At 47.5% G+C, this 18,220-nt stretch overlaps 1 protein-coding gene across 1 annotated transcript in view; it reads left to right on the top strand.

Moving 5' to 3' along the window:
* LOC144611052 (F-actin-uncapping protein LRRC16A-like) overlaps positions 1–18,220 on the top strand; it is a 101,970-nt gene that overhangs the window by 27,967 nt on the left and 55,783 nt on the right. The window contains exon 3 of the mRNA XM_078430143.1: positions 6,318–6,368. Within this exon, the coding sequence (XP_078286269.1) occupies positions 6,318–6,368 (51 nt within the window). The remainder of the gene's footprint in view (positions 1–6,317; positions 6,369–18,220) is intronic.

An 18,220-nucleotide genomic window follows, 5' to 3' on the forward strand; every position in this document is an offset into this window, starting at 1 on the left:
GTTAGATAGAGCTCTAAGGGCTAGTGGAATCAAGGGATATGGGGAGAAGGCAGGCACGGGTTATTGATTGTGGACGATCAGCCATGATCAAAATGAACGGCGGTGCTGGCTCGAAGGGCCGAATGGTCTCCTCCTGCAACCTATTTTCTATGTTTCTATGTTTCTATGACTCTCAGTCCGAAGAAGGGTCTCGACCCGAAACGTCACCCACTCCTTTTCTCCAGAGAAAACTGCCTGTCCCGCTGAGTTACTCCAGCATTTAGTGTCTTTTCTCCAGTACCTTATGGGAGTTGATTTCATGTAAATAGGAGCAATAGGCCTCCACCTGCAACTATGTTTCTATGTTTCTACGTTAAGATGGTGTCGTGACCAGCATCTGTAGTTCTTTGTTTCTACTCTATGTTTAATTTCTCTTTTGCACCATATGATTTGATTTACCAGGTTCGTAAGCTGGACACAGTCTAAGTGTACAGTGTTTGTTATCTGAAGCAGATTACCATCTGATAAAGGATCCTGCTTATGTAGCCAGATTTGCTCGTAGTTCAACAGTGGCTGAGAGCGTAAAATAATGTAGAGAATTTATCAGTGTCCCAGGGGAACACAGAAAGGTCAAAGGAATGGGTAAGAAAGCAGCAAAATAAACATAAGTAATGTTAACACGGTGGCGCAGCGGTAGAGTTGCTGCCTCACAGCGCCAGAGACCCGGGTTCGATCCTGCCTGTGTCTGTACGGAGTTTGTACGTTCTTCCCCGTGACCTGCGTGGGTTTTCTCCGAGATCTCCGGTTTCTTCCCGCGCTCCAAAGACGTTACAGGTTTGTAGGTGAATTGGCTTGGTAAATTATCATATCATATCATATACAGCCGGAAACAGGCCTTTTCGGCCCACCAAGTCCGTGCCGCCCAGCGATCCCCGTACATTAACACTATCCTACACCCACTAGGGACAATTTTTACATTTACCCAGCCAATTAACCTACATACCTGTACGTCTTTGGAGTGTGGGAGGAAACCGAAGATCTCGGAGAAAACCCACGCAGGTCACAGGGAGAACGTACAAACTCCTTACAATGCAGCACCTGTAGTCAGGATCGAACCTGAGGGCGTGGATGAGGGTTTCTGCAGCTGTGGAGGAGAGGGATGGACGGAGACGGGCAATGTTTTTGAGGTGGAAGAAGGCTGTCTTTGTGATGTGTTTGATGTGTTTGTCGAAGGAGAGGGTTTGATCATAGCTTGCGAGAACAGGAAACCATCAGCGATACAAATGGCACAAATGAAGCGTAAGATTAACACGATTACCACGGTGAAGGGCCTGGATAGAGTGGGTGTGGAGAGGATGTTTCCCACTAGTGGGAGAGTCTAGGACCAGAGGTCACAGCCTCAGAATTAAAGGACGTTCCTTCAAGAAGGAGATGAGGAGGAATTCCTTTAGTCAGAGGGCGGTGAATCTGTGGAAGTCTTCGCCACAGACGGCTGTGGAGGCCAAGTCAGTGGATATTTTTAAGGCAGAGATACAGTAGATAGATTCTTGATTAGTGCAAGTGTCAGAGGCTATGGGGAGAAAGCAGGAGGAGTGGGGTTAGGAGGGAGAGATAGATCAGCCATGATTGAATGGTGGAGAAAACTTGATGGGGCCCAATGGCCTAATTCTACTCGTAGTCAGTGGATATTTTTAAGGCAGAGATAGATAGATTCTTGATTAGCACGGGTGTCAGGGGTTATGGGGAGAAGGCAGGAGAATGGGGTTAGGAGGGAGAGATAGATCAGCCATGATTGAATGGCGGAGTAAACTCGATGGGCCGAATGGCCTAATTTCACTCCTATCACTTATATCAATCATCATCATTGGTCCAAAAATGCTCACCAAATCCACCCAAAACTTCATCCTCAACATTGATGGTCTCCCAGTATCCACCTCACCTCACATCCGGAATCTTGGAATCATCCTTGATCAAACCCTCTCCTTCGACAAACACATCAAACACATCACAAAGACAGCCTTCTTCCACCTCAAAAACATTGCCCGTCTCCGTCCATCCCTCTCCTCCACAGCTGCAGAAACCCTCATCCACGCCTTCATCACCTCCCGTCTGGACTACTGCAACAGCCTCCTCTATGGCGCACCCTCAAAAATCATCAATAAACTTCAATACATTCAAAACTCCGCTGCCCGTCTACTCACACACACCTCGATCCGTGACCATATCACCCCCGTCCTTTATAAACTCCACTGGCTCCCCATCCCCCAGAGAATCCAGTACAAAATCCTCCTCATAACCTACAAAGCCCTCCATAACCTGGACCCATCCTACCTGACCGACCTCCTCCACAGGCACACTCCCACCTGCACCCTCCCCTCTGCCGCTGCCAATCTCCTATCCCCCCACATCCGGACTAAACTCAGATCCTGGGGGGACAGGGCTTTCTCCATCGCTGCTCCCACCCTATGGAACTCACTACCCCAAACCGTTAGAGACTCCCCACACTCACCACATTCAAAACATCACTGAAGTCTCACCTGTTCAGTACTGCCTTCAACCACTGAAGGTCACCTCACCTTCTGTCTCCTTTCTCTGTTCATTTATTTATTTACTTATTTATCTATTTATTAATTTCCCTATGTTCTCAAAATCTCTGTAGAGCGTCTTTGAGTATATGAAAAGCGCTATATAAATAAAATGTATTATTATTATTATTATTATAACCTGGTGTACTGCCCACGTTTCTGCTATAGATTTCCAGGGGATACAGCTGACTTGGAGGCAAGAAGACACATGGAACTGCAGATGCTAATTTACTATTTAAAAAAAAGACACAAAGTGCTGGAGTAGCTCAGCAAGACAGGCACCATCTCTGGATTTTGGGTCGAGACTCAAGAAGAGTCCTGACCCGGAACGTCACCGATCCATGTTCTCCAGGGATGCTGCCTGACCCACTGAGTTACTCCAGCACTCTGTGAAATGTCACCTATCCGTGTTCTCCAGAGATGCTGCCTGACCCGCTGAGTTACTCCAGCACTCTGTGACTTTAGTTTTTTAGAGGGAAGAAGGAACTCGAGGTTGGTAACAGAGTCGATGGGGTTGTCCTATGCAAACAAGTTGGATACAAGGAACTTCCCCTCCCAAGAGGACGAACACAAAATGCTGGAGTAACTCAGCGGGACAGGCAGCATCTCTGGAGAGAAGAAATGGGCAACGTTTCACTGGAGTTTACAAGGATGAGAGGGGATCTTATAGAGATATATAAAATTGTAAAAAGACTGGACAAGCTAGATGCAGGAAAAATGTTCCCAATGTTGGGCGAGTCCAGAACCAGGGGCCACACAGTCTCAGAATAAAGGGGAGGCCATTTAATACTGAGGTGAGAAGGAACTGAGGTGAGAAGGAACTTTTTCACCCAGAAGTTGTGAATTTGTGGAATTCGCTGCCACAGAGGGCAGTGGAGGCCGATTCACTGGATGAATTTAAGAGAGAGTTAGATTAGAGCTCTAGGGGGCTAGTGGAATCAAGGGATATGGGGAGAAGGCAGGCACGTTGTTACTGATTGTGGATGGTCAGACATGATCACAGTGAATGACGGTGCTGGCTCGAAGGGCCGTATGGCCTCCTCCTGCACCTATTTTCTATGTTCCTGTCTTCACACTGAATGTCACGGGGGGAGGGAAACGAGAGGTATGGTCGGTGGATGTAGAGAGGGAAAGAACTATGAATGAAAGATATGCAAAAAAGTGACAATGATAAAGGGAACAGGCCATTCATTGTTAGCTGCTTGTCATAAGGCCATAAGGCCATAAGGCATAGGAGTAGAATTAGGCCATTCGGCCCATCAGTTTGTGTGTTGAGGATTGTTAGCTCCTTGCCAGAATTCCGCACACAACAAAAAAAAGCTTTTCACTGTAACTCGGTACACGTGACGGTAAACTAAGCTAAACTAAAATAAACATTTTACTCAGCAGGTCAGGCAGCATCTCTGGAACCGTCCTCTCATCATCGAGAGACCTACATACATAGCAACACAAAATAGGTGCAGGAGGAGGCTATTTGGCCCTTCCAGCCAGCACCGCCATTCATTGTGATCATAGACAATAGACAATAGACAATAGGTGCAGGAGGAGGCCATTCGGCCCTTCGAGCCAGCACTGCCATTCAATGTGATCATGGCTGATCATTCTCAATCAGTACCCCGCTCCTGCCTTCTCCCCATACCCCCTGACTCCGCTATCCTTAAGAGCTCTATCCAGCTCTCTCTTGAAAGCATTCAGAGAATTGGCCTCCACTGCCTTCTGAGGCAGAGAATTCCACAGATTCACAACTCTCTGACTGGAAAAGTTTTTCATCATCTCCGTTCTAAATGGCCTACCCCTTATTCTTAAACTGTGGCCCCTTGTTCTGGACTCCCCCAACATTGGGAACATGTTTCCTGCCTCTAACGTGTCCAACCCCTTAATAATCTTATACGTTTCAATAAGATCTCCTCTCATCCTTCTAAATTCCAGTGTATACAAGATCCTTCTAAATTCCAGTGTATACAATCCACAATCAGCACCCCGTGCCTGCCTTCTCCCCATATCCCTTGATTCTGCTAGCCCCTAGAGCTCTCTCTAACTCCCTTTTAAACCCATCCAGTCAATTGGCCTCCACTGCCTTCTGTGGCAGAGAATTCCCCAAATTCACAACTCTCTGGGTGAAAAAGTTCCTTCTCACCTCAGTTTTAAATGGCCTCACCTTTATTCTTAGACTGTGTGTGGCCCCTGGTTCTGGACCTGACCTGACCTCCCGTCTACCTCATTGACCTTTGAACCAATTGGCGTCAGGACTTTATTGGACTTCAATCTTATATCTTTGAACTAAATGCTGCACCTCTTATTCGTCTACCTGTGCACTTGTGCATGATCTGAATGCATTTAGGTGCGAAAATGTGCAGATGCTGGTTGGTACCAAAGAAACAAAGAAAAACACCAAGTGCTGGAGTAACTCACCAGTTCAGGCAGCATCTTTGGATTAAAAGGGATGGGTGACGTTTTGGGTCAGGACCCTTCTTCAGACCCATTCTTCGCCAAGCTGCTGGTCTGAAGAAGGGTCCCGACCCGAAACGTCACCCTAACGTTCACCCCAGAGATAATGCCTGACCCGCTGAGTTACTCCAGCACTCTGTGAAACGTCACCTATCCATGTTCTCCACAGATGCTGCCTGACCCGCTGAGTTGCTCCAGCACTCTGTGAAACGTCACCTATCCGTGTTCTCCAGAGATGCTGCCTGACATGCTGCGTTGTTCCAGCACTCTGTGTCCATCTTTGATCTGTTTGTATTCATGTATAATAACATAGAAAATAGGTGCAGGAGGAAGCCATTTTTCCCTTCGAGCCAGCACCGCCGTTCATTGTGATCACAGCTGTTCATCCACAATCAGTGACCCGTTCCTGCCTTCTCCCCATATCTCCTGATTCCACTAGCCCCTAGAGTATCCAACTCTCTCTTAAATTCATCCAGTGAATTGGCCTCCACTGCCTTCTGTGGCGGAGAATTCCACAAATTCACAACTCTCTGGGTGAGAAAGTTTCTTCTCACCTCAACTTTAAATGGCTTCCCCTTTTCTTTGACTGGAGAGCATGCAAGCAAAAGATTTTCACCATACCACGGTAGACGAGACAATCATAAACTAAAGTGACGTTTAAGAAACATTTAGACAGGTACACGGATAAGACAGGTTTGGAGGGATATGGATCAAACGCAGGCAGGTGGGGCTAGTGCAGATGGGGCATGTTGGCCGGTGTGGGCATGTTGGGCCGATGGGCCTGTTTCCATGCTGTATCACTCTATGGCTCTATGAAATAAAACTCCCAAGGTAACCATTGGCAGTCACGGTGGCACAGCGGTAGAGTTGCTGCCTTACTGCGAATGCAGCGCCGGAGACCCGGGTTCGATCCCGACTACGGGCGCTGTCTGTACAGAGTTTGTACGTTCTCCCCGTGATCTCCGAGATCTTTGATTTCCTCCCACACTCCAAAGACGTGCAGGTTTGCAGGTTAATTGGCTTGGTAAATGTAAAAATTGTCCCTAGTGGGTGTAGGACAGTGTTAATGCGTGGGAATCGTTGGTCGGCGAGGACCCGGTGGGCCGAAGGGCCTGTTTCAGCGCTGTATCTCTGTAACTAAAATAAACTAACTGCTGCAAACTGTGGCGTACGTTCTCTCCTGATTGTGCTTTCCATTTGTGCTGCGTTAATAGTCCACGAAAAAGCCGTGATTCTCATGTACACAATGTAAGCCAGATATTCCATCGAAAACGAACTAATCTGCAATCCTTTTTAACCCCACAGGTGCTAACATCATGTCGTGTGTTCCTCTTGACTGCCCGGATCCCAACCAAGGTAGAACAAAACTACTTATCTTTCTTGAGCCCTCGTGTTATGTGGAATGTAAGATTGGGGATAAATGGGTCCCTTTCAGAATGGCAGGCAGCAACTAGTGGGGTACCGCAAGGCTCGGTGCTGGGACCGCAGCTATTTACAATATACACTAATGACTTGGATGAAGGGATTAAAAGTACCATTAGCAAATTTGCAGATGATACAAAGCTGGGTGGCAGTGTGAACTGTGAGGAAGATGCTATGAGGTTGCAGGGTGACTTGGATAGGTTGTGTGAGTGGGCGGATGCATGGCAGATGCAGTTTAATGTGGATAAGTGTGAGGTTATCCACTTTGGAAGTAAGAATAGGAAGGCAGATTATTATCTGAATGGTGTCAAGTTAGGAAAAGGGGACGTACAACGAGATCTGGGTGTCCTAGTGAATCAGTCACTGAAAGGAAGCATGCAGGTACAGCAGGCAGTGAAGAAAGCCAATGGAATGTTGGCCTTCATAACAAGAGGAGAGTATAGGAGCAAAGAGTTCCTTCTGCAGTTGTACAGGGCCCTAGTGAGACCGCACCTGGAGTACTGTGTGCAGTTTTGGTCTCCAAATTTGAGGAAGGATATTTTTGCTATTGAGGGCGTGCAGCGTAAGTTTACTAGGTTAATTCCCAGAATGGCGGGACTGTCATATGTTGAAAGACTGGAGCGACTAGGCTTGAATACACTGGAATTTAGAAGGATGAGAGGGGATCTTAACGAAACATATAAGATTATTAAGGGGTTGGACGCGTTAGAGGCAGGAAACATGTTCCCAATGTTGGGGGAGTCCAGAACCAGGGGCCACAGTTTAAGAATAAGGGGTAGGCCATTTAGAACAGAGATGAGGAAAAACTTTTTTAGTCAGAGAGTTGTGAATCTGTGGAATTCTCTGCCTCAGAGGGCAGTGGAGGCCAATTCTCTGAATGCATTCAAGAGAGAGTTAGATAGAGCTCTTAAGGATAGCGGAGTCAGGGGGTATGGGGAGAAAGCGGGAACGGGGTACTGATTGAGAATGATCAGCCATGATCACATTGAATGGCGGTGCTGGCTCGAAGGGCCGAATGGCCTCCTCCTGCACCTATTGTCTATTGAAACAAGGCCTCTTGGCATGTTGTTCCTGTGCCAGTCCATATCGGAACTACAGTACAGTATAAGACCATAAGACATGGGAAGCAGAATTAGGCCATTCGGCCCATCGAGTCTGCTCCGCCATTCAATCATGGCCGATCTACCTTTCCCTCGCGACCCCATTCTCCTGCTTTCTCCCCATAATCCCTGACCCCCCCCCCGCTACTAACCAAGATCCTATCTATCTCTGCTTTAAAAATATCCAATGTCTTGGCCTCCACAACCATCTGTGGCAAAGAATTCCAGAGATTGGCCATCCTCTGTCTAAATCAATTTCTCCGCTTCTCCATTTTAAAGGTACGTCCTTTTATTCAGAGACTGTGCCCTCTAGTTCTGGACTCTCCTATCACTGGAAACATCATCTCCACGTCCACTCAATCCGGGCCTTTCATTATCTGATAGGTTTCAGTGAGATCCCCCCTCATCCTTCTAAGCTCCAACGAGTACAGGCCCAAAGCCTTCAAAAGCTCATAGAAACATAGAAAATAGGTGCAGGAGGAGGCCTTATCCTCCCTCCTCCCCCTCCCTCCACCCCCCTCCCTCCCTCCCTACCTAGGAGATAGATTTAAACTTTAAAATGTGAATAACTTTAAAAATATAACACCGATTTCAATGAAACCTCTTCCATTAGCACCAAAGGGACGACGGTGAGCAAGGTGGGCCTAAAATTGTCACGCTTTCGTGTACTGTTTTGGCTGTAGTTCAGGAACAAACAAACAAACAAACGAGAGTTTAAATATATATGTTCTGGTCTCATCGAAATGAATGCATTTACCTTCCTAACCACTGATTCACCTTTCGAATGAACCTTTTGGGAATCTTGCACCAGCACGCACGAATCCCTTTGCACCTCCAATTTCTGAATCTTCTCCCCATTTAGAAGGTATTCTAGGCCTTTATTCCTCAACTAAAATAGGTAGTAAATCAGAACAGTTTCCTGAAAAACTTACGGGTGGATGTTCAGTGTCAGATTATTTCAATGTAGAGATACAGCGCAGAAACAGGCCCTTCAGCCCACCGAGTCCGCGCCGACCAGCGATCCCTACATGCTGGTACTATCCTACACGCACTAGGGACAATTTACAAATTTTTACCAAAGCCAATTTATCTACAAACCCGCACGTCTTTGGAGCGCGGGAGGAAACCGGAGCGCCCGGAGAAAACCCACGCAGGCCACGGGGAGAGCGTACAAACTCCGTACAGACTGCGCCCGTGGTTAGGATCGAACCCGGGTCTCTGGCGCTGTGAGGCAGCAACTCTACCATGCCGCCCTTAAGTCGACTGTTAACTTTACATCTGAAATTGACAGATTTTTATGAAGCCACGATGCTTAGAAACATGAAACTCTAGTAGGTAACTGAATCCGGGTCACAGGTCAGCCCTGACATGTTTGAATGGCAGAATGACAGAATGGGCCCCTGGGTTATTGCCTCGGCCTGACCTTGCTCTACTGTGTAAAAGATGTTGGATTCATGTGCAGGCAAGACCTGCAGATGCTGGTTTAAACCGATGATGGATACAAATAGCTGGAGTACCCGTTGAGATCGGTCTAAGCGTGTACGTGTAGTTTAATTTAGAGATACAGAGCTGAAACAGCCCCTTCGGCCCACCGAGTCCGCGCTGTTGCTATGTGTGTAGGCCCTTCGAGCCAGCACCGCCATTCATTGTGATCATAATAATAATAATAATAATAATAATAATAATAATAATAATAATAATAAGCATTTATTTTATATAGCGCCTTACCAGAAGCTCAAAGGGCTTTACAAAAACAATTAACATAAAAACAAACAGACAAACTATCCTAACGGAGAAGCGGCGAATAAACAGCGCCAGCGTCCTCTCACGTCAGGGTCCGGCAGTAGACAACAAAAAGCACAGGACACACAGATACAATTTTTAACACAAACAGCCATCACAGTGATTGCTCCAGGCACACCCTCACTGTGATGGAAGGCAAAGAAAAGTCTTATCTCCTCCTCATTCTTCTCCCGTGGTGCCACGAGGTGATCGAGGCTGATCATCCACAATCAGTAACCCGTGCCTGCCTTCTCCCCATATCCCTTGATTCCACTAGCCTCTAGAGCTCTATCTAACTCTCTCTTAAATCCATCCAGTGATTTGGCCTCCACTGCCCTCTGTGGCAGAGAATTCCACAAATTCACAACTCTCTGGGTGAAAAAGTTTCTTCTCACCTCAGTTTTAAATGGCCTCCCCTTTATTCTTAGACTGTGTGTGGCCCCTGGTTCTGGGCTCCCCCAACATTGGGAACATTTTTCCTACATCTAGCTTGTCCAGTCTTTTTATAATTTTATATCTTTCCATAAGATCCTTGTATAAGAAGGAATGGGTGACGTTTCTGGTCGAGACCCTTCTTCGGACTCAACTTTTACTGAGCAAACTAAACGAGAAGTCATCCCATCGTCCTTTGCACAGAAGTGTGATCTCTCCCTGCTGCTTTAAACTTCACCGCCGGCTGGCAAACTAATTGTAATTAGTGTTGTGATCTCCGTTTCCTGGTAACTGGTCTAAATTTGAGCAGAGTATCTCTTCCTGGGGCTTGGCTACACTTTAGTTCCTTGGTTGATTTTGTCGTGCCACAGTGACCCATAAATATCTCCTTACAACCTCATCGTTACATTTTTAATATTCAGCCTGATGCTATTTCCAGATTAAATCACAGCACAAAATGTGAACTTAACATCACTGCAACAATAGGGAACAAGTCGTTCAGCTAACATGTTGAATCACAAAAGCCCAAAATAATTTTGCTTCGTGATGGGGGGCCTGTGAAGACTTGGTCGTTTGGATTCGGAGCTGGTTTGCTTTCCAGAAGAGAGAGAGGTTAGTGGGAGGGTGTTATCTTTTTCGGGCTGGAGGTTTGCGATGAGTTTATTGTCCCGTGTGCCGAGGTACAGTGAAGAGCTTGTGTCGCGTGCTAACCAGTCAGCGGAAAGACAGTACGCAATTACAATCAAGCCGTCCGCAGTGTACAGACAGATACGTGGACCCGGGTTCGATCCCGACTACGGGCGCCGCCTGTACGGAGTTTGTACGTTCTCCCCGTGACCTGCGTGGGTTTTCTCCGAGATCTTCGGTTTCCTCCCACACTCCGAAAGACGTGCAGGTTTGTAGGTTAATTGGCTTGGCATAATTGTAAATTGTCCCTAGTGCGTGTTAGTAAGTGAAGGTTAGTCTGACGAAGGGTCTCGATTCGAAACGTCACCCATTCCTTCTCTCCAGAGATGCTGCCTGTCCCGCTGAGTTTAGTTTAGTTTAGAGATACAGCGCGGAAACAGGCCCTTTCGGCCCACCGGGTCCGCGCCGACCAGAGGTCCCCGCACATTAACACTATCCTACGCCCACTAGGGACAATTTTTACATTAATCAAGCCGATTAACCTACATATCTGTACGTCTTTGGAGTGTGGGAGGAAACCGAAGATCTCGGAGAAAACCCACGCAGGTCACGGGGAGAACGTACAAACTCCGTACAGACGGCAACCGTAGTTGGGATCGAACCCGGGTCTCCGGTGCTGCATTCGCTGTAAGGCAGCAACTCTACCGCTGCGCCACCGTGACCGCCCAACGTTACTCCAGCATTTTGTGTCTATCGAAGATAGTGTTAATCTGCGGGGATCACTGGTCGGCCTGGACTCGATGGGCTGAAAGGCCTGTTTTAGCGCTGTATCTCTAAATTAAACGAAACTAAACATGATGAGTTTGAGTTTAGTTTCTTGTCAGGTGTACCGTGTTACAATGATAAGCTTTTGTCACGTGTTGCCCTTTCAGGGTTAAAGGGAAAGGGAATAACGTGAATAACAATAGACAATAGACAATAGGTGCAGGAGTAGGCCATTCGGCCCTTCGAGCCAGCACCACCATTCAATGTGATGGCTGATCATTCTCAATCAGTACCCCGTTCCTGCCTTCTCCCCATACCCCCTGACTCAGCTATCCTTAAGAGCTCTATCTAGCTCTCTCTTGAATGCATTCAAAGAATTGGCCTCCACTGCCTTCTGAGGCAGAGAATTCCACAGATTCACAACTCTCTGACTGAAAAAGTTTTTCCTCATCTCCGTTCTAAATGGCCTACCCCTTATTCTTAAACTGTGGCCCCTGGTTCTGGACTCCCCCAACATTGGGAACATGTTTCCTGCCTCTAACGCGTCCAACCCCTTAATAATCTTATATGTTTCGATAAGATCCCCTCTCATCCTTCTAAATTCCAGTGTATACAAGCCTAGTCGCTCCAGTCTTTCAATATACGACAGTCCTGCCATTCCGGGAATTAACCTGGTGAACCTACGCTGCACGCCCTCAATAGCAAGAATATCCTTCCTCAAATGTGGAGACCAAAACTGCACACAGTACTCCAGGTGCGGTCTCACTAGGGCCCTGTACAACTGCAGAAGGAGTTCTTTGCTCCTATACTCAACTCCCCTTGTTATGAAGGCCAACATTCCATTGGCTTTCTTCACTGCCTGCTGTACCTGCATGCTTCCTTGCGTACGTTGAGTGCAAGGTAAAAATTCCAATCACTGATAGTCCGAGGGACTCCAATGAGATAGATGGTAGCTCAGGACCTCTCTCTAGTTGTTGGTAGGATGGTTCGGTTACCTGATAACAGCTGGGAAGAAACTGCCCCTGAGGCTGGAGATGTGTGTTTTAACTCATGTAACAAGCCTGTAACAGGTGAAGGTATCACAAAATGCTGGAGTAACTCAGCGGGTCAGGCAGCATCTCTGGAGGGAAGGAATGGGTGACGTTTCGGGTCGAGACCCTTCTTCAGACTGAGTGTCAGGGGGAGGGGGAAAATGAGAGATGTGGGCGGTGTTACAGAGAGATCACCAGCCTCTGACTAAAGAAATTCCTTTCCAAAGGTACGTACTTTAACTCTGAGGCTGTGCCCTCTGGTGCTAGACTCTCCCACTGGTGTAAACATCCTCTCCACATCCACTCTATTCAGTACGTTTCAATGAGGTCCCCCTCTCATCCTTCTAAACTCCAACGAGCACAGGCCCAGTGCCATCAAATGCTCGTTGTGTGTTAGATAGCATTAGATTTTTTTTAGATTTTAGATTCAGAGATACAGCGCGGAAACAGGCCCTTCGGCCCACCGGGTCCGCGCCGCCCAGCGATCCCCGCTCACCAACACTATCCTACACCCACTAGGGACAATTTTTATATTTACCCAGTCAATTAACCTACACACCTGCACGTCTTTGGAGTGTGGGAGGAAACCGAAGATCTCGGAGAAAACCCACGCCGGGAGAACGTACAAACTCCGTACAGACGGCGCCCGTAGTCAGGATCGAACCCGAGTCTCCGGCGCTGCATTCGCTGTAAAGCAGCAACTCTACCGCTGCGCCACCGTGCCGCCCTTGACTTGCTGAGGGATTGGAAGAGTATTTGGACAGCAAAATGAGTTGATTGGAAAAGCACTAAACTAATTGAGGGGTTAATATTCCATCTCAGACTGTGAGATGGAAATGTCAGTGTAACGTAATTACTTTCAGTCACATCGTAAAGGAATTGATTTATTTCACTGTAATTATCCTGCTGCACCAGAATGATGTAATTTGCCGGGACTATTAGTGTTGGGAATTAAGGTGATGCTAATGGCACTTATCGTTATTAAAGTAGAATAAAGGGGCAGCCTCAGGTGAATGCTCATAAAGTATGAGGAAGTGTGGTGAATCTGCGGAATTATTTGCCACAGACGGCTGTGGAGGCCAAGTCAGTGGATATTTTTAAGGCGGAGATAGATCGATTCTAGATCAGTGCGGGTGTCAGAGGTTATGGGGAGAAGGCAGGAGAATGGGGTTAGGGGGGGAGAGAGAGATCAGCCATGATTGAAATTCGGCACGGTGGCGCAGCAGTAGAGTTGCTGCCTTACAGCGAATGCAGCGCCGGAGACCCGGGTTCGATCCCAACTACGGGGTCTGTCTGCACAGAGTTTGTACGTTCTCCCCGTGACCTGCCTGGGTTTTCTCCGAAATCTTCGGTTTCATCCCACGCTCCAAGGACGTACAGGTTTGTAGGTTAATTGGCTTGGTAAATGTAAAATTTGTCCCCAGTGGGTGTAGGATAGTGTTAGTGCGTGGGGATCGCTGAGCGGCGTGGACCCGGTGGGCCGAAAGGGCCTGTTTCCGCGCTGTATCTCTAAACTAAACTAAACTGAACTAAAGTATTTAGGCCATTTAGAACTGAGATGAGGAAAAACTTTTTCAGTCAGAGAGTTGTGAATCTGTGGAATTCTCTGCCTCAGAAGGCAGTGGAGGCAAATTATCTGAATGCATTCAAGAGAGAGCTGGATAGAGCTCTTAAGGATAGCGGAGTCAGGGGGTATGGGGAGAAGGCAGGAACAGGATACTGATTGAGAATGATCAGCCATGATCACATTGAATGGTGGTGCTGGCTCGAAGGGCCGAATGGCCTCCTCCTGCACCTATTGTCTATTGTCTATTGTCTAAGTAGACTTGTAATGGGCTGAATGGCCTAATTCTACTCCTGTCACATGACCTTATGACCTAAACCAAGAAGGTGCCCTGTTCTCCTTGAAAACTCTAGGCGGCACGGTGGCGCAGCGGTAGAGTTGCTGCCTCACAGCGCCGGAGACCCCGGCTCGATCCCAACTACGGGCGCCGTCTGTACGGAGTTTGTACGTTCTCCCCGTGACATGGGTGGGTTTTCTCCGAGATCTCCGGTTTCCTCCCACACTCCAAAGACGTACAGGTTTGCAGGTTCATTGGCTCGGTGTAAATGGCTTGCAGGTTCATTGGCTTGGTAAATGTAAATGTAAAATTTGTCCCCAGTGTGTGTAGGATAGTGTTAGTGTGTGGGGATCGCTGGGCGGCGCGGACTCGGTGGGCCGATGGGCCTGTTTCCACCATGTATCTCTAAACTAAACTGGTATTTGGCTGACTCGCCCTCAGAATAAGAAGAATCCCTCCACACTTCAGGCAAGTGGTACAGAGGTGTGAAAATGCACACCTCCAGATTCAGGGACAATTTCTTCCCAGCTGTTATCCACATCTATATGCAATATGCAATTCTCTGAATGCATTCAAGAGAGAGCTAGATAGAGCTCTTAAGGATAGCGGAGTGAGGGGGTATGGGGAGAAGGCAGGAACGGGGTACTGATTGAGAATGATCAGCCATGATCACATTGAATGGCGGTGCTGGCTCGAAGGGCCGAATGGCCTACTCCTGCACCTATTGTCTATTGTCTATTGTTACTGTATGCAGATGGTGTCATAGAGTGAAACAGCATGGAAACAGGCCCTTCGGCCCAACTTGCCCACACCGCCCAACATGTCCCAGCTATACTAGTCCCACCTGCCTGCGTTTGCCCCATAGCCCTCCAAACCTGTCAGAGAAACATAGAATATAGGTGCAGGAGGAGGCCATTCAACCCTTCGTGCCAGCAGCACCATTCATTGTGATCATGGCTGATCATCCACAACCAGATAGAAGGCTAAGTGTAATAGGGTCGAATGTGAAGGGTGAGATAAGTAAGGAATTAAAAGTACTGTATATGAATGCGCGAAGTATAAGAAGTAAAGTAGATGAGCTTGAGGCTCAGTTAGAGGTTGGTAGATATGACATTGTGGGGATTACAGAGACGTGGCTGCAGGAGGAGACGTGGCTGCAGGAGGAGAAGGCAGGCACGGGTTACTGATTGGGGACGATCAGCCATGATCACTATGAATGGCGGTGCTGGCTCGAAGGGCTGAATGGCCTCCTCCTGCACCTATTTTCTATGTTTCTATGTTTCTAGTATCCCGTGCCTGCCTTCTCCCCATATCCCTTGATTCCACTAGCCCCTAGAGCTCCATCTGACTCTCTTTTAAATTCATCCAGTGAATTGGCCTCCACTGCCCTCTGCGGCAGAGAATTTCACAAATTCACAACTCTCTGGGTTGAAAAAGTTTTTTCTCACCTCAGTTTTAGTTGGCCTCCCCTTTATTCTTGGACTGTGTGGCCCCTGGTTCTGGACTCGCCCCAACATTGGGAACATTTTTCCTGCATCAAGCTTGCCCAGTCCTTTTATAATTTTATATGTCTCGAAAAGAAGCCTTATCCATGTACCTGTCTGAATGCTTCTTAAACATTGCGCTAGTTCCTGTCTACCTCAGCTACCTCCTCCGGCAGCTCGTTCCATTCACCCTTTGTGCCTAGTTGCAGGAGAAATAAGCAACAAACTCGGAAATCAATTAAATGTTGCGCTAGTACCCGCTAAACGATGCGATAGACATGCCAGAATGTGTCTGGGCCTGCCTGTTGTAGTATAAAAATAATTTTATATGGTAGGAAAAAAATGTGCTTGATTGGACAGGTATATGGATAGGACAGAGATGAGAGGAAATCTTATCGAAACGTATAAGATTATTAAGGGATTGGACACGTTAGAGGCAGGAAACATGTTCCCAATGTTGGGGGAGTCCAGAACAAGGGGCCACAGTTTAAGAATAAGGGGTAGGCCATTTAGAACTGAGATGAGGAAAGACTTTTTCAGTCAGAGAGTTGTGAATCTGTGGAATTCTCTGCCTCAGAAGGCAGTGGAGGCCAATTCTCTGAATGCATTCAAGAGAGAGCTGGATAGAGCTCTTAAGGATAGCGGAGTGAGGGGGTATGGGGAGAAGGCAGGAACGGGGTACTGATTGAGAATGATCAGCCATGATCACATTGAATGGCGGTGCTGGCTCGAAGGGCCGAATGGCCTACTCCTGCACCTATTGTCTATTGTCTATTGTTACTGTATGCAGATGGTGTCATAGAGTGAAACAGCATGGAAACAGGCCCTTCGGCCCAACTTGCCCACACCGCCCAACATGTCCCAGCTATACTAGTCCCACCTGCCTGCGTTTGCCCCATAGCCCTCCAAACCTGTCAGAGAAACATAGAATATAGGTGCAGGAGGAGGCCATTCAACCCTTCGTGCCAGCAGCACCATTCATTGTGATCATGGCTGATCATCCACAACCAGATAGAAGGCTAAGTGTAATAGGGTCGAATGTGAAGGGTGAGATAAGTAAGGAATTAAAAGTACTGTATATGAATGCGCGAAGTATAAGAAGTAAAGTAGATGAGCTTGAGGCTCAGTTAGAGGTTGGTAGATATGACATTGTGGGGATTACAGAGACGTGGCTGCAGGAGGAGACGTGGCTGCAGGAGGAGAAGGCAGGCACGGGTTACTGATTGGGGACGATCAGCCATGATCACTATGAATGGCGGTGCTGGCTCGAAGGGCTGAATGGCCTCCTCCTGCACCTATTTTCTATGTTTCTATGTTTCTAGTATCCCGTGCCTGCCTTCTCCCCATATCCCTTGATTCCACTAGCCCCTAGAGCTCCATCTGACTCTCTTTTAAATTCATCCAGTGAATTGGCCTCCACTGCCCTCTGCGGCAGAGAATTTCACAAATTCACAACTCTCTGGGTTGAAAAAGTTTTTTCTCACCTCAGTTTTAGTTGGCCTCCCCTTTATTCTTGGACTGTGTGGCCCCTGGTTCTGGACTCGCCCCAACATTGGGAACATTTTTCCTGCATCAAGCTTGCCCAGTCCTTTTATAATTTTATATGTCTCGAAAAGAAGCCTTATCCATGTACCTGTCTGAATGCTTCTTAAACATTGCGCTAGTTCCTGTCTACCTCAGCTACCTCCTCCGGCAGCTCGTTCCATTCACCCTTTGTGCCTAGTTGCAGGAGAAATAAGCAACAAACTCGGAAATCAATTAAATGTTGCGCTAGTACCCGCTAAACGATGCGATAGACATGCCAGAATGTGTCTGGGCCTGCCTGTTGTAGTATAAAAATAATTTTATATGGTAGGAAAAAAATGTGCTTGATTGGACAGGTATATGGATAGGACAGAGATGAGAGGAAATCTTATCGAAACGTATAAGATTATTAAGGGATTGGACACGTTAGAGGCAGGAAACATGTTCCCAATGTTGGGGGAGTCCAGAACAAGGGGCCACAGTTTAAGAATAAGGGGTAGGCCATTTAGAACTGAGATGAGGAAAGACTTTTTCAGTCAGAGAGTTGTGAATCTGTGGAATTCTCTGCCTCAGAAGGCAGTGGAGGCCAATTCTCTGAATGCATTCAAGAGAGAGCTGGATAGAGCTCTTAAGGATAGCGGAGTCAGGGGGCATGGGGAGAAGGCAGGAACGGGGTACTGATTGAGAATGATCAGCCATGATCACATTGAATGGCGGTGCTGGCTCGAAGGGCCGAATGGCGTCCTCCTGCACCTATTGTCTATTGTCTATTGACATGTTTAGAGGGATCTGGGCCAAACGCGGGCAGGTGGGACTAACGTAGATGAGGCATCTTGGTCCCTGACATCAGTCTGAGGAAGGGTCTCGACCCAAAACGTCACCCATTCCTTCTCTCCTGAGATGCTGCCTGACCCGCTGAGTTACTCCAGCATTTTGTGTCTGCCTTCGATTTAAACCAGCATCTGCAGTTATTTTCCTGCTCACCTTGTGTTAGTTGGGTTGAAGGGCCTGTTTTTTACGGGCCATTTTACTGGGAAGCAACACATAGAAACATAGAAACATAGAAAATAGGTGCAGGAGTAGGCCATTTGGCCCTTCGAGCCTGCACCGCCATTCATGTGGGACTAGTGTGGCTGGGACATGTTGGCCGGTGTGGGAAAGCTGGGCCGAAGGGCCTGTTTCCACTCTGTATCACTCTAC

This window comes from Rhinoraja longicauda, chromosome 2, assembly GCF_053455715.1.
Source record: "Rhinoraja longicauda isolate Sanriku21f chromosome 2, sRhiLon1.1, whole genome shotgun sequence".
In the NCBI taxonomy this organism is placed as follows: domain Eukaryota; kingdom Metazoa; phylum Chordata; class Chondrichthyes; order Rajiformes; family Arhynchobatidae; genus Rhinoraja; species Rhinoraja longicauda.